Source organism: Dendronephthya gigantea, unplaced genomic scaffold (assembly GCF_004324835.1).
Source record: "Dendronephthya gigantea isolate DGI-Jeju-01 unplaced genomic scaffold, DenGig_1.0 000026F, whole genome shotgun sequence".
Lineage (NCBI taxonomy): Eukaryota > Metazoa > Cnidaria > Anthozoa > Malacalcyonacea > Nephtheidae > Dendronephthya > Dendronephthya gigantea.
This window is the reverse complement of record NW_021163036.1, coordinates 1,779,473-1,795,589: the sequence shown is the minus strand read 5'-3', so window position 1 is coordinate 1,795,589 and position 16,117 is coordinate 1,779,473. Positions and strand designations below refer to the sequence as shown.

The 16,117-nt window shown below is 40.0% G+C and overlaps 1 protein-coding gene across 5 annotated transcripts; it reads right to left on the bottom strand.

Moving 5' to 3' along the window:
* Positions 1–724: 724 nt before the first annotated feature.
* Positions 725–15,997, bottom strand: LOC114523038 (fibrillin-1-like). Of its 5 annotated transcripts, none has more exons than XM_028543850.1 (24): positions 15,809–15,997; positions 11,644–11,847; positions 11,114–11,201; positions 10,868–10,935; positions 10,207–10,443; positions 9,812–9,988; positions 9,108–9,440; positions 8,576–8,719; positions 8,249–8,461; positions 7,664–7,870; positions 7,351–7,581; positions 6,758–6,988; positions 6,171–6,422; positions 5,842–6,048; positions 5,534–5,743; positions 5,227–5,433; positions 4,391–4,621; positions 3,849–4,079; positions 3,447–3,659; positions 3,103–3,324; positions 2,765–2,998; positions 2,098–2,334; positions 1,751–1,873; positions 725–1,347 (listed from the first exon to the last, which is right to left on the bottom strand). In XM_028543850.1, exons 1-24 carry the CDS (start codon positions 15,864–15,866, stop codon positions 1,004–1,006), a joined length of 4,902 nt encoding a protein of 1,633 aa, XP_028399651.1. In that variant the 5' UTR covers positions 15,867–15,997; the 3' UTR covers positions 725–1,003. The 5 variants fall into 5 exon arrangements, with proteins under 5 accessions (XP_028399651.1, XP_028399650.1, XP_028399648.1 ...); XM_028543849.1 differs by having other exon boundaries at positions 5,227–5,436; positions 5,534–5,740; XM_028543847.1 differs by having other exon boundaries at positions 5,227–5,436; positions 15,809–15,996.
* Positions 15,998–16,117: the final 120 nt, after the last annotated feature.

Here is a 16,117-nt window from a genome sequence, read left to right as displayed (position 1 = left end):
TATAATCTCTTTATTAAGAACTGAAACTCGTATGGGGTTTCATAAGTGGCGGTTGGGGTTAAACCATTTACGTTTGAAGTGTTTGCTACGACGTGCGTCAGACAGTCGCCTTTCTTTTAAAGTTGGATTTTGTGGTCCTATTTGACATTTGGTGTTGCTAACAGCAAGGTTTCACCAGCCGCCAGAACGAGCTCTATATATGGCGTCTTTTTTGACCTATACGAACAATTACACCGCTGAAATTCTTTGTGTTTATCTGCACTGCTGAGATAGTTCTCCTATAGCATATGTGACCCAACGTTTCTACACGAGGAACCCTAAGCTGGCTAGCTCTATTAGTTCATCTGTTATTGATCCAGTGTTATTACAGAAGGAAACCTAAACTAAACTAACTTTATTCATACTGGATAGCTCTATCAGTTCTAAACTGTTCTTCCTAGAGATCCAGTAAGGATAATCTCTTATTGATCCAGTGTTACTACAGCAGGAAACCTAAACTAAACTAACTTTATTTATACTGGATAGCTCTATTAGTTCTAAACTGTTCTTCATAGATGTCCAGTAAGGATCATCTCTTATTGATCCAGTGTTATTACAGGAGGAAACTTAAACTAAACTAACTTTATTTATACTGGATAACTCTATCAGTTCTAAACTGTTATGAGTTATTGAACTTTTATAAGAGTTACAAGCTAACTCTGTAATATGATTCAGTACTCTTCAGTAAATTGCAATGAATGGTCTATATGATATTATATAATACTTTAATACAGCATTGGTGGCTATAATTATAAAAATAATGGAACATCTCCTTAATTTTATCAGTTAATTGTCCGTTTCATCCAAACAAACTGTTTTTGCAAACAAACATCTTATTGCTTGTTGTAAAATGTTGTAAAACCAAATTAATCTCCAAATATATTCTGCATAGAATTAAATCAACAACTGGAATACAGTAGAAAACACACATTTCAAAAACAAGCCTTGTTCAATCTTCACTGAATCATTGTCTGCGTTTCCCAAACTGCTTTGCGCAGAATCCCCAGGATTTTGATCTTTTCTTTAACTTTTCAATTAAAGGCTTGGATACTTTCTCAACAAAACCTGTCTTCCACTTAATAACAAAGGTTTTACGTCTTCTCGATTTCTGCCCCATAAGCACGTATCTATCATTCTTCCTGAATTCCATGTTATCACATGAGCATGTCGGTGGTTTTTGGACGAGAATATTGACGATATTCTTCGGCCGGAATTTGGTTTTCTCTGCTCGTGGTTTATATTTTGTCTCGACTTTAACAGTTATTTCTCTTCCACTTTCACTTGCGTTTACTATTTCCCCGACGATCACTGTTAAAGCAATCAAAATATTTCCTTTTAGAGTCTGGAAACCTTTTGCTGTGTCGACTGAGCGTGGCTAAATGGCCCGTTTTGTGCTGGGACAGAATTACAATAACATGCAGCTGGGATGGAAAGGAATGAAAATATGAACAGGTAAGCAATTCATTTATTTATTTTCCTCGAGATTTCATACAGTCAGGCTGAGTTTAGAATCTTTGGTGATGTAAATGAAGTAAAATGAATGGTTAAAAGAGTGGTAGTTATGTAGAAGCCATTCGCGAGAGAGACTGTACATACATACATGGTCGGTTACATGACCATACCTCCCCTGTTTCCATGGCAATTTTAGTCGAAATATGACGTGGCAATGGATAGCTAGAGTTGAATTGAGTGGCGTGAAATTTGTACTTACCAAATTTGTTATACCAATCACAGAAGCTCTTTACGACATTTTGTTTACCAGACTTCGGACAGTTTTTGCATTTTGGAAGAGCTTTTGCCGAAGCGACTGTTGTAAGGGCGTCTTTTTTAACGACTAAAAGATGGCATTGATGGAAAAGATTTAGGTTTTTCATATTAACAGGGTCGTTTGATGAATTTTTCGGTTAAAATATGAATCCTAACTCTAGCGTTTTATATTATCAGAACGTGTCACATAAGGCAACCAGTACGGGATACATTGTCAGTAACTATTACAGGGAAAACAAAGGGTGATGAGGGTAATAAGGGGTGACGAGGATGGATTTGGATTCAACGTACCACATTCTCCATCATTCACCACGTTGATTTCCCTCATGTCTTCACAAGAGGCTCGCTTTAGTTTACAGAGGTTGTCGTATGTGATGTTGTCAGAACCACACTTCAGATCCAGTTCCCTAGTGCATCCTTTATCGCAAACACATTCAGCGCTACCATTGATGACAACACACTTGCTGTAAAACCGACATTCAGTCAGCTCACAAGGATTATTTGCTTTTGGAAGGGCTTCTAGATCATCTAAAATAAAATATGAATACAGCATGATAAAACGGGATTATCCAGCTTCATTTATACTGGGTAGCTCTATGATTTTTATGAAATGTTCTTCCCTGAATCTCACAAGCGATTATCTCTGATTGATTCAGTTTTATTACAGATGAAAACCTTGACTAAACTAACCTTTTATACTTTATCAGTTCTAAACTGTTCTTCCTAGAGGTCCAGTAAGAATCATCTCTTATTGATCCAGTGTTACTACAGGAGGAAACCTAAACTAAACTAACTTTATACTGGATAGCTCTATCAGTTCTAAACTGTTCTTCCTAGAGGTCTAGTAAGGATCATCTCTTATTGATCCAGTGTTACTACAGGAGAAAACCTAAATTAAACTAACTTTATTTATACTGGATAGCTCTATCAGTTCTAAAAATTTTCAAAACATACGCACCACAGGGCCCATCATATTGAACAGTTAAATGTTCCTTGCGTTCACACGCTTCAGCTTCCATCACACAAAGATTGGCGTATGTTTTATTATCAGATGCACACACGGGTTCTTCAATAAACGGACATGCGTTTTTACAGACACAAGTCGCTGTACCATTTACGACGACACAACGACCAAAGTCACACAGGGAAATACTACATGGGTCTAGTGGCGGTCCCTTGGTTGATGGGGGTTCTATAATGAAACGAGACATGAACATACACGGTGTGACTTTTGTGACAAGTGGTGTCACCTGGATGGGAGAAAATATTCAGTGAAGCTATCGCAAACAATCTTACTGCATTCGCCACGACTCTCCACAAACAATAGTTCTTTGTTCAGACAGGATTCCATATCCATGTAACATTCGTTGTCGTATGTATGACCATCTGTGGCACACACTGGCGAGTACTCTTTTGTACAAAACTGTGGGCACTCGCAAATATGTTCGCCGTTTTCCATCGGCACGCACGAGGCATGGAAATCACATTTAACATCGACGCAAGGGTCGATCGTAGCAGCTATAACATAAAATATTATAATCACGATTGTCGAAGGTCCGCTAATGATATGAAACTCAACTTCATTTTTAGAGATCCAGTAGGGATCACGCTTCCCACCTTTTCAAAGAAGTCTTACATACCTTGAGAGCAGTTTGGTTGTATGAATCGAACCTGAGTTCTAGGAATCTTCTTGCCCCATCGAGTTACACACCAACAGTAGGCTGACGACTTGTGACATTGTTTAGGGCTGTAACTACCATCCTCTTCACAGCTGGGTTTCAGCATTCCTGCCCGCTGCCTCTCCGCCAGTGATAAGACGTGAGCCAACTCCTTCTGGCATTTCGATTCGGTACCTTTGCAGTAACAAAGAAACCATACAATGGTTAGCATCAAATGTGGTATAACAACTGCTTAAAAAAGACAAAACACTTCTCGACGTTTCGACCTGAGGGCCTTCGTCAGGAGGTGCCATATAATGGTTAGTTTGTCTGGTTGAACCGTATGAAGAGCTTTTAAGTACATAAACGACCAATCTCACTTACGACAAGGCCCATCGTGTTTCACTCTAATATGTTCCTTGCGTTCGCAAGCCTCAGATTCCATCACGCAGAGATTTGAATATGTTTTGTTATCACTGGCACACACAGGTCGTTCAATGAATGGACATGCTTTGTTACAGACGCACGTGGCTGTGCCATTCACGTTGACACATCGACCAAATTCGCACAGAGAAATGTCGCAAATGTCGAATGGCGGGTCTGTTGGTGGGAGAACTGGAGTAGCAAAAGAAACATGGTTAGGTATTGTGATGCTGTGTGATGCTGTATGATGCTGTATGATCGTGTATGATGCTGTATGATGCTGTATGATGCTGTATGATGCTGTATGATGCTGTATGATGCTGTATGATGCTGTATGATGCTGTATGATGCTGTATGATGCTGTATGATGGTGGAAGGCAGAGGGAAGAGGGCAGAGGGAAGAGGGAAAAGGGGGGTAGGATATAGAACTGTCCGTTAGGGCTGGCATTATGTGGTATATCTTAGAGTGATATAATTTGCTATAAACGACCAATCTCACTTACGACAAGGCCCATCGTGTTTCACTCTAATATGTTCCTTGCGTTCGCAAGCCTCAGATTCCATCACGCAGAGATTTGAATATGTTTTGTTATCACTGGCACACACAGGACGTTCAATCAATGGACATGCTTTGTTACACACGCACGTGGCTGTGCCATTCACGTTGACACATCGACCAAATTCGCACAGAGAAATGTCGCAAATGTCGAATGGCGGGTCTGTTGGAGGAAGAACTGGAGTGGCAAAAGAAACATCGTTAGGTATTGTGACGCTGTATGATGCTGTATGATGGTGTATGATGGTGTATGATGGTGTATGATGGTGTACGATGGTGTATGATGGTGTATGATGGTGTATGATGGTGTATGATGCTGTATGATGCTGTATGATACTGTATGATGCTGTATGATGCTGTATGATGCTGTATGATGCTGTATGATGGTGTATGATGCTGTATGATGGTGTATGATGGTGTATGATACTGTATGATGGTGTATGATGCTGTATGATGCTGTATGATGCTGTATGATGCTGTATGATATTGTTTGATGCTGTATGATGCTGTATGATGCTGTATGATGCTGTATGATGCTGTATGATACTGTATGATGGTGTATGATGCTGTATGATGCTGTATGATGCTGTATGATGGTGTATGATGCTGTATGATGCTGTATGATGGTGTATGATGCTGTATGATGCTGTATGATGCTGTATGATGCTTTATCATGCTTTATCATGCTGTATTATGCTTTATCATGCTTTATCATGCTGTATTATGCTGTATGAGTGACTCTTCACGAAGCTGTTTTAACGATACGATATATATATATCTCACCTTCAGTACAGTTGATTCTAGACCTTGTTTCAGTTCCCTCCAGTTTACTACCATCAGCGTCGACACACCAACAGTAACCAGTTGAACCATGACACTGCATCTTACTGTAACTACCATCTTCCTCGCATTGAGGGGTGAAGGCACCAACCAATGGAGGACCATTCAAGACATCATCACGTTCTTTTTCGCACTTCGATTTTGGCTTAGCTTCTTTTGAAAAATAAAAGCGAATTAAAAACCATTGTATATTATGGTATAAAGGAGAATGCCACGTACAGTTTACATTACATGGTGATATATATCTCACCTTCAGTACAGTTAGGTCTAGACCTAGTCTCAGTTCCCTCCAGTTTACTACCATCAACGTCGACACACCAACAGTAACCAGTTGAACCATGACACTGCATCTTACTGTAACTACCATCTTCCTCGCATTGAGGGGTGAACGCACCAAGCAATGGAGGACGATTCAAGAAAGCATCACGTTCTTTTTCGCACTTCGATTTTGGCTTAGCTTCTATTGAAAAATAAAAGCGAATATAAAACCTATGGTATATTATGGTATAAAGGTAAATGCTACGTACAGTTTACATTACATGGTGATATATATCTCACCTTCAGTACAGTTAGGTCTAGACCTTGTTTCAGTTCCCTTCAGTTTACTACCATCAGCATTGACACACCAACAGTAACCAGTTGAACCATGACATTGCATCTTACTGTAACTACCATCTTCCTCGCATTGAGGGGTGAAAACACCAACCAATAGAGGATTCAACATAGCATCACGTTCTTTTTCGCACTTTGATTTTGGCTTAGCTCCTACAAAGCAGAGACATTTCTTGTATGAGGCCTTACCTTGTTTTTCAGAAGATCCATGGGAGAGGATCTTAATTCTAGGTTGCATCGGTGGTCATAGTTTAAAATATGAAGCAATAACATACCACATGCCCCGTCATATTGTTTAGTTATCAACTCTTTATTCTCGCACGATGCCACCTTCAATCCACAAAGGTTGCCGTAGGTTACGTTATTTGACCCACAAACTGGAGCATATTCTCTGGTACATATCTGAGGACACTCACAGACTCTGCTACCATTCCTCAGTGGTATACAGCTAGCGTAGAAGTCACACACAAAGTCTTCACATGGATCTCCAGTTTTAAGTGTTATGGTATTAACACCACGTCCACCTGCTATAAAAAGAGAGGTCCGTCATCGTTGGATAAAAAAATTAATTACTTCAAGACGTTTCGAATCAACGCAAGTAGTTTTAACTGAGAAAATTACTCGTTACAATTTGATATGAAAAAGATTGGACTACAATGCCTTGACTAAAAACTTCAGTCGGTTATACTTGCACTGGCTACGCGGAAACAAGGCTTTAGTGTAGTAGAACTCACTAAACTAACAGCCCTATCGTGAAATAAAAAAGAGTTTGATTTCATTTTGGTTTCTTCTTGTAGTAACACTGCATGAAAAAAAGATGATCCTTACTGGACATGTTCATATCATATTCCAAATTACTCACCACATTTTCCTGTGTATTGCAGTTCAATATGTTTTTTCATTTCACAAGCTCTGCTTTTCATTTCACAAGGGTTAGAATATGTTTCATTGTCTGATCCACAGACTGGAGAGTAGATACGAGGACACCCAGGACGACATTTGCAGACTGCTTTGCCATCAACAACCGTGCATCTTCCAAACTCACATGAAATCGTATCACAAATATTGATGGGTTCGTTTGTTGGTGGCGGTTCTGTCGAGAAAATGAACGCTGTCAGTGCTGATTGAAGAGTACAGGAGAGGGGGGAGAGGAAAGGAGGGGGAGGGGAGAGGGGGGAGAGGAGAGGAGAGGAGAGGGGAGGGGAGAGGAGGTGGAGAGGAGAGGAGGGGGAGGGGAGAGGAGGTGGAGGGGAGAGGGGAGAGGAGGTGGAGGGGAGGGGAGAGGAGGTGGAGGGAGGGGGGGGAGGGGAGAAGAGGTGGAGGGGAGAGGGGAGAGGGGGGTAGGACATGGAACTGCCCGTTAGTTAGTTCTTACATTATGTGGTATATCTTAGAGTGATATAATTTGCTGCAAGCACCATTATCTGTATCAGCAAAATTCTCAAAATTACTCACCACAATTTCCGTTATATTGTTTTCTGATATGTTTCTTCATTTCACAAGCTCTGCTCTCCATGACACAAAGGTTCGGATACGATTCATTGTCTGAGCCACACACTGGTTCGTAGATTAGTGGACATACGTACTGACATCGGCAGGTTGCATGACCATCAACGACAAAACATCTTCCGAACTCACACAAGGTGATATCACAGATGTTGATTGGTGCCTCTGTTGGTGGTGGTTCTGTTGGAAGAAATATGGTTGGTTCAATATTATGGCATTGTTAAGAACGCCGGTGTATCTTGTAAGAGTATTTTTACATTACCTTTAGTACAGTTAGGCCATAGTCTCGTCTCAGTTCCCTCCAGTTTGTTCCCTTCAACATCAACACACCAACAGTAACCAGTTGAACCATGACACTGCGTCTTACTGTAACTACCATCTTCTTCACATTGTGGTATGTATATACCAACTAACAGTTTTTGTTCCCCTTCAGTCCGTTCCAGTTCGCATTTTGTATATTCCCTCGCATCTATAATGGGAAAGTATTCCCTGCGTTCTAAAGATATTCATTTTAATATGCAGTCGTCTAGTTGTAATTTCTCCTCACTGCTGGGCGATATGATCCTTACTATAGACCTCTAGGAAGAACAGTTTAGAACTGATAGAGCTAACCAGTATAAATAAAGTTAGTTTAGTTTAGGTTTCCTCCTGTAGTAACACTGGATCAATAAGAGATGATCCTTACTGGACCTCTAGGAAGAACAGTTTAGAACTGATAGAGCTATCCAGTCTAAATAAAGTTAGTTTAGTTTAGGTTTCCTCCTGTAGTAACATTGGATCAATATGAGAAGAACAGCGTAGAAATGATAAATCTATTCCGGGAACTCATCAGTTTACATTCACTTACTGCATTCTCCATATCTGACCTTCGTGAGTTCAACCTGATTCTCACAAGATCGCACTTTCATCATGCACAAGTTCGGATACGTCTCATTATCTGAGGCGCAGACAGGCCTCCAATCAGATGGGCAGATTTTAGGGCAATCACAGATGGCTGTGTTGTTCTTTGTCGTAACACATTTTGAATAGAAATCGCATTTCATATTAGCACACGGGTCTTCTGAAAGACAAATGAACACGTTAATAGTTAATACTGTATGATATAGTGTGATGGTATTGTGGTATGACAGGGTATAATCTTGTATATCTTTCAAGACTATCATGATTATCTTACCACATCCCTCTTCGTCCGAATTATCCCCACAGTCATCTTTTCCATTGCATTTTAAACTTGCAGAAATACATTTTTTGATTGTCCGACAGTTGAACTTGCTTGCGTCATTGCACCGAGGTGTCAGGTCAACCCCGCTTGGCTTAACTACTCAAAAGAAAACAGTTTATGCTATGAATTCACCAGGATTTCTTCGGGAAACGAGAGGAAACGATTGGCTTCTGTTCCGAGTTCATACTTGCGAGAAATATGCGAGAATTCTACTGGAACCGAAAGGCGTTTAGCTCAAACGGTGGATAAGCCAAAGTTCAAAAATACTCTCATGAATAGATCTTGTGAATGACTGAACCTGCATCTTATGCATTTAATATGTACTTCCATTAAAAACTATTTACATCGAAATATTTTAGCTCAGTTGTTCAATAAATAGATAATTTTGTTTTCCATTTTGAACTTATCCACCGTTAAGCTAAACGCCTTTCGAACAACCGACCCCTGGCGTGTAAAATAAACTACCTGCAACGAATGAACATACCCTGGGCTCTACCACAGACCGTCTCGCATCTTTCTTCGTTGTAAAACCGGTTCATATTGCCAACGCATCCTCCATAAGTGAACTCTTCACATCTTCCAGTTTCCGTGTTATAAAACCACGATGGAAAATATCCAAGACAGGGTCCTGGAGCTTTTGGTAGGCTACAAATGCATTGATTTTGACAGGATTTTTTGTTCTCGAAATTGTTCCTATTCCCGAGACATCCTCCGAAGGTGAAACGTTCACAGCGTTGGACGCGTGAGTTGAAATACCATCTTGGCATTGCTGCACGGCACGGACCAACCAGCTTCGGGAGTCTGCACACGTCAGTTACTGAAAGAAAACAGTCGTCTCTAACTACCAGACGGTTCACACAGGCGATATTTCGGAACTCAATCTAATCCCTTCCATATCTATGCCTCTTGAAGTGATAGTGCTTATGACTCAGTTGTCTGAACTAGTATTTGCGATACTGCTACTCAAAGTTACCAAAAAGGCAAGATGAAAAATTAGCACGTTGAGAATCGAACCTGCGACCTTTGCTTGGCTAGTCCAATGCTCCCTCAGCAAAAAAGACAGGTCAAGACGGTTCGAAAAGCTGGTTGCTGTTGCTTCACTATTCGTTGTTGTGGCTTTCTCCCCCTTCAAAATTCTCGCCGGAGTTGTTGGAAGCTTGTTATCATGCATCATACTCAAATTCTTACCTGTGTCAGAGCAGAAATCTTCACAATCTTTAAAACGGTTGAAATTATTCTCGTTTCCACCTTTACCGTGGTATATGAACGCCTCGCATACCCCCTCCGCTTTATTGAAAGTGTATCTCAACTCCACTGTCCAGCCGAAACCTTTGTCTTTTGGCATTGAACATATTTCCAATGGACCTAAGAAAAAATAAACGGCGCGCGTACAATTGACTAGTTGGAGCTTGTTCAGTCGGTATCGGTGAGCTAGTTAAAGCTAGATCTCTGTCACACAGTATTAGGTATTTGTTAAGGTATTCACCATAAATAGTAGAAGATAAAATATTGAAAGATTCAAATCAATTCAATCCATGTGTTTGTTTATGATAACTGTCTTCGCTGTTTCTCAAAGTACTTACCCTTTGGAGTTGGGGGTAAACAGACACCTTGATTCACCACGTCAATTCTTTCCCCAGTCACGCATGCGGTCATGTCCATCTCACATTTATTCTCATAGGTGATGCCATCAGACCCGCACACCGGAGACGAGCCCGAATTAGGCGGGCATTCAACGGGACAGTCGCAGGTTGCACGATGGTATTTATCCAACTGGCAGACCTCACCCTGGCCTGGACAGAGGATACCTTTGCAGAGTTCTGTCAAGAAGTAAGTTGAGTTAAAATAATAGACCTTTGAAATTGGTCACGATGTCAAGTGCGGCAAGCCTGATGTTACACAAAGTTTGAATGGTCGTGTTAGTTTTGCGCAGCGAATCAGACTTCGTCTAACATCAGCCTGTCTGCGTTTGATGTCATTATGAGAAAGAACTGCGCATGTCAATGAAACGTATCAAAATTTTTGAAACCTATCAGTGATTGACGCGTGAATTATTAAAGATGTTCTACGATCCGGTTTGCGCATGAGTTAGAGTTTACATTTCATTACACGTCTTCTACAAAATGTTGCGCGCGGTATATTTTCAAAGTAAAATAAATGCTTTTATGCGAGGACTCACGCATGCGAAACGCCTTATTATAAATCATCTGCAATCGTTAACAACTTGTGATCGAAGAAACCTACTTTTCTCGCATTCGTCCTTCGTGATGTAATCACTGCTGGGACTACAAACGCTATTATGCACACAGCATCTAGTGAGAGAAAAATTTCGCACAATAAATAAATATGCAGCAATGTATATATTGACACGTTTTTCAACATGACTACACCAGCAACAAAAACTCGAGCACATAAGTACAGTGTTTCAATTTCGCAGCCTATAAAAATAAAAATGACCCAGAAAACCTCCTAGCATGAAGGGTAACGTACTTTTTGCATTGATTGGCTTGGCAATATGTTATATTTGCTGATTCACATTGATCACCGACTCCAATCTCAGCTGACAAACATCGTGGCTCTAATAAATATAAAACAAGAAAACGCATATAGATAATTGTTGCTAAGCGTCTTGCAGGTCCGCGACAGACACTCGAGGATCACTACATGCTGTTGTTCGATTATCACTTGGGAATTCCAGGAAGATTTTTCACGTTAGAATGATTGCTCCAATTTGCTGCTCTGTCTCTTACCTATCACACGCTCTCCTTAATACCTGTACCTATTATCTCCTCTTCATCCCTTACTTGTCGATTAAAGGTCTCCCCAGCATCCTTAGGTATCTCTTCTTCTTCATCCCTTACGTACCATAGAATCCCCTTAATCCCCTCTGCTTCATCACTTATCCATTACAGTCTCCTCTCAATCTTCTAATTCACCTTCATTCAGTCATTTTATCAACACTCACTCTTCTTAATTATTTCCTATCATCTACCCCTTCCCATCCCCCAATATCCACTTACCTATATCCGGAAGTGGTGGAAGACCAATCGCTGGCCTGCATTCATAATCGCCGCAGCCGTCATCACAACACTTCTCGTCCCCAGGGCACTCAATATCTTGACCATGACAAACAGTGGCATTGTATTCACTGTTTAGTAGTTTCTCCGCGCAATTTTCATTCCCTTTTAATGAAGGACATTTTCCCTCTTTGGCACGACCATAACCTTAAAAGAAATCGAAAGAATCGTTTTCTACAATTATTCTACAATAATTTAGGCTGTCGTGGTTTTTGTCTGAACTACCTGAGAAAGATATCTCAAACGTGGTGGTCCAGTGAAGGTAGTATTCTACAATAAGCTGTCGTGGTTTGCGTCTGAACTAACTGAGAAAGATATCTCAAACGTGGTGGTCTAGTGTAGGTAGTATTCTACAATAAGCTGTCGTGGTTTGTGTCTGAACTAACTGAGAAAGATATCTCAAACGTGGTGGTCCAGTATAGGTAGTATTCTACAATAAGCTGTCGTGGTTTGCGTCTGAACTAACTGAGAAAGATATCTCAAACGTGGTGGTCCAGTGTAGGTAGTATTCTACAATTAGCTGTCGTGGTTTGTGTCTGAACTACCTGAGAAAGATATCTCAAACGTGGTGGTCTAGTGTAGGTAGTATTCTACAATAAGCTGTAGTGGTTTGTGTCTGAACTACCTGAGAAAGATAGCTCAAACGTGGTGGTCTAGTGTAGGCAGTATTCTACAATAAGCTGCCGTGGTTTGTGTCTGAACTACTTGAGAAAGATATCTTAAACGTTGTTGGTCCAGCGTAGGCAGTATTTCACAATAGTCTGCCTTGGTTTGTGTCTGAACTACCTGAGAAATAAATCTCAAACGTGGTGGTTCAGTGTAGGCAGTATTCTACTATAAGCTGTCGTGTCAACACAAGTGCAATGGTGTATTTTGCAATCAAATTAATGTAAGGAAAGTATATCACGCTAGTATAAATATTTGCACATGATCAGTATCTATAGGATAACAACCGTATGGAATTCCAATTAAAATTGAGAACAATCATTGTCATTCAATAAGAGGAGAATAATGATAAGTCGTGGATGTTATCTTTGGTTGGATTAGGACCTCACAGGATGCTTATTTAGACGGCATGTAAACAAACCACAGACAAAGTGAAGAAACATTTTTTTTTAATTTCCACTTCTGGAAAATTGAATAGCATATCCCAATTCAGGAAGTTGCATAGCTACGGCTAAAAACCTCACAGCTCTTTTTTTTTCATATTTTCGGGAAGATTTCACTGTCTCAATATAAAAGAGCCAAGTAATCTCAAGTATTTTGTAGGAAGTGCGTGTAGGATTTGCAGGAGACGTCTCGTTCGTTCATTTCGCTGCTTGTGAGAGTGACAAGTCATAGGGATCGTCATGTCCGTGTTTAGTTGAATCAATGTTTTGAAAAGCAGACTTTTCGTCATGTGCGGTGTAAAATACCTCTGGTCTGATTTCACGCAGCGCCGTAGCAAAAAAAAAGCAAATATCCAGACTTTTAATGCGCGCAATTTAAAACTCAATAATAAATGCTCATTTTGGAAAACATGCATGGAAAATTAAACCCGTGTTGGTTCGCTATAAACAACTTTATTCTTGTAATGATGTCAGTGTAATTGAATCGTTTTTTTCTGAAAAAAAACAGTCCTGAACATCATAAATTTATTAGGAAATTTATCACGTCGCTAGAACACCCTTACTCAACCATTAATCAAAAGAAATATTTTCAGGGCGGCGTTAGCTAATCTCATTTCCTGCGGTAAAGTTTTGAATTGCTCTCAGGAAGTCTCTAACTTTATTCCACAATAGGCCACCTGGAATAAGGGCCATCATGCGCCATACTGATCATCATGCAGTAACCGACATTGGCCGAGTAACGTCATAAACATCCAAAAGATATGTTGTAGTTTATCTTTAAATTAGGATGAATCTATAGCTTGTTGAAATGATTTGAAGATGAGGTTATAAGCACGGTTATAGTTCTCACGCGCTAGATTTCCGTTCACGAAAAATGTTTTAATGAATTTTAGCCTGAAGCAATCATCTAGTTCTCGTGTAGGGTTACCAATTATTGTGGCAGGAGACGTTCGTTTGTTCAAAATTGTTTTAAAGTTAAACAGACACGCTGTGGCCTGGATGGTCCCGTCACGATGCGTCGCGATCACAAACCAATTCACCTTCAACTATACCTTATCTTTTGTTCAATAAATTTTAAGAAAATTCCATTATTTTGAACATTTCTAACAGCTAACAAGATGACAAAAACTCTTCATCGTTTTCCTAAGATTTCCCCAATTCCCACAATTTGTCAATTTCTTGTATTTTATGGTCTATTTTTCCCGTACGAAACTGTTGAGGATATTGTTGACTCCAAAATGTAAACTTGCCAGACCTGGTCGAGATTTCACAGTAGAATATTCATGCCCAATTATCACATAAGTGAGCACTTCATATTTTCAATATAACCAATTAGTGAAACCATGTTTATGATCGTTGCCACCCAATTCTCATTTTCTTAACACGTTTGTTGCCACTACATTTGTCTAGTTGCCACTGTCCTACTAATATCGGCATAGAAATATGGAAGAAATATGGAAAAAATTGAAAGACCTACATAGAAATTGCGTAGGCTAATTGACAACTTGTCTCTCTGACTCTTAAGCCGAAGTTGAATGTCGTTCAAGCGCAGAATAAAATGCAAATTAACACCAGTTTGATGGGTCCGGACAAGTGTTTTCAAATCCGTAGACGTTTAAAGCTGTTATGACCTAGGCCTTTGCACAAACATCTTGGCCTTGACCATGGATAATATACGTACATGCTTAAACTTGGTTTTTAGCCAAGTGTTAAGTGATGAAATTGTGCCCTTTCAAGGATCGTTTGTTACTGAAGTCCATTGCATTATTACTGTTCATATATAGACTCATAGTTATAGAATGTAACGATCATCACAGTCGAGGTATACGGTGTGAATATATATCTAGATTTAACTTCTGTAAATACAGAAGTCAGTCCTAGTCTCCACAGACACCGAGGGAAGATTTTCCCGAGACCTGCATGATTCGCCGCACAAGAATGTTTTCCTACAAGCGAGTTATCGCAAGGAACTATTTATTGGCTTTCACCCAAAAGGAAACTCTTATCTCCTTAGCCCGTGGCAGTCTCAAAGATAGCCACCTCGAGTGAAAACCAGCCATAGCACATAACGCGTATGTTTTGTGCAATTTACTGCATGATACAAAATTTACCCAATGATACCTAATATACAGACTTAAAAAAAACAAGGTTTCCAACACAAAACAGTATAAAAAACAAGGGTTCCAAATTCCAATACAAAGCTGAACGATATCGATTTTCTCTGCCCAGCAGACCTTCCGTATTCAGGGATTAAAAAGTATCTCAAAAAATATCATAAGCCTTGCAGTTTGTTTTAGTCCAAAGTAAAGGATTAGCCTCATGAACGCGGCGTGGACGCCACCAGCAGATATTCGGGCAATAATTTTAGCGAATGTTTGAAATCCGGAAGACTTTGCAGATTATTGAGATTAAGAGAAAACCTATTTACAACAGCGAGAATTGGGTACTCTTAGCTCCTGCTTGTCATACTTGAAGTGTTGTGTAACCATATAACATATATAGTGGTGTTCAACTAAATGACAGAACCTCCTTCGCCAAATCAATTTGTTCTGAATTGATGAGGCTGAACATTGGACTTAAGGTTTTAACATTGGACTGAAATCTTTCCTCTGAAGCTGTTTGTTTAACGTGTTTATTAACGTTACCATTCTCAACTTTGCGCGACGCACGTTCATATATAAAACGTGATTATTGAACACGATCATAGAAACTAATATTTACATTCGTTGCTACTTGGGGACAGATGTATATGGTAGCGCACTTACATAGCTAAATACCCTGGGAACCTCATGAACAATATACTGCCTCAAGATATTTATACGCCTCGTTGCGTTAACGTCTGTAAACTAGACTTAATAACTTAACGTCTTGACAATTTACATCAAGCAAAATCATTAAACATTATTGTTCTTCGTTGCAAACCGGTATTGAAAATAAACGCGCAAAGTAGCGCAGAGTATTGTGCGGTAATCTTGATAGAAACATGAGAGGTGACTTGCCTGTGACAATGGGCAAATATAGCACTGAAACCAACACGAATATAGCTAGAATTTTCATCCTTGAACTGACGCCGTCTTCAGGAAACTCTTCAGCAACCTCGCTTCAGTACAGCTGTTCCCAGCTTTATACTGTGTCAAAATTCCTCAACACCCGTCGCGTTGTTAACTTGAGCCTGCTTTCAACGAGTGATTTTCAACGATGTCACTGAACGTGTTTACACTACACCTCCGTGCGATGACGAAGTGGTTCCTGAGGAATTTCAAACATCGGGCGAGGATGAGATAGGACTTCGTAGGCTGATATAGCAG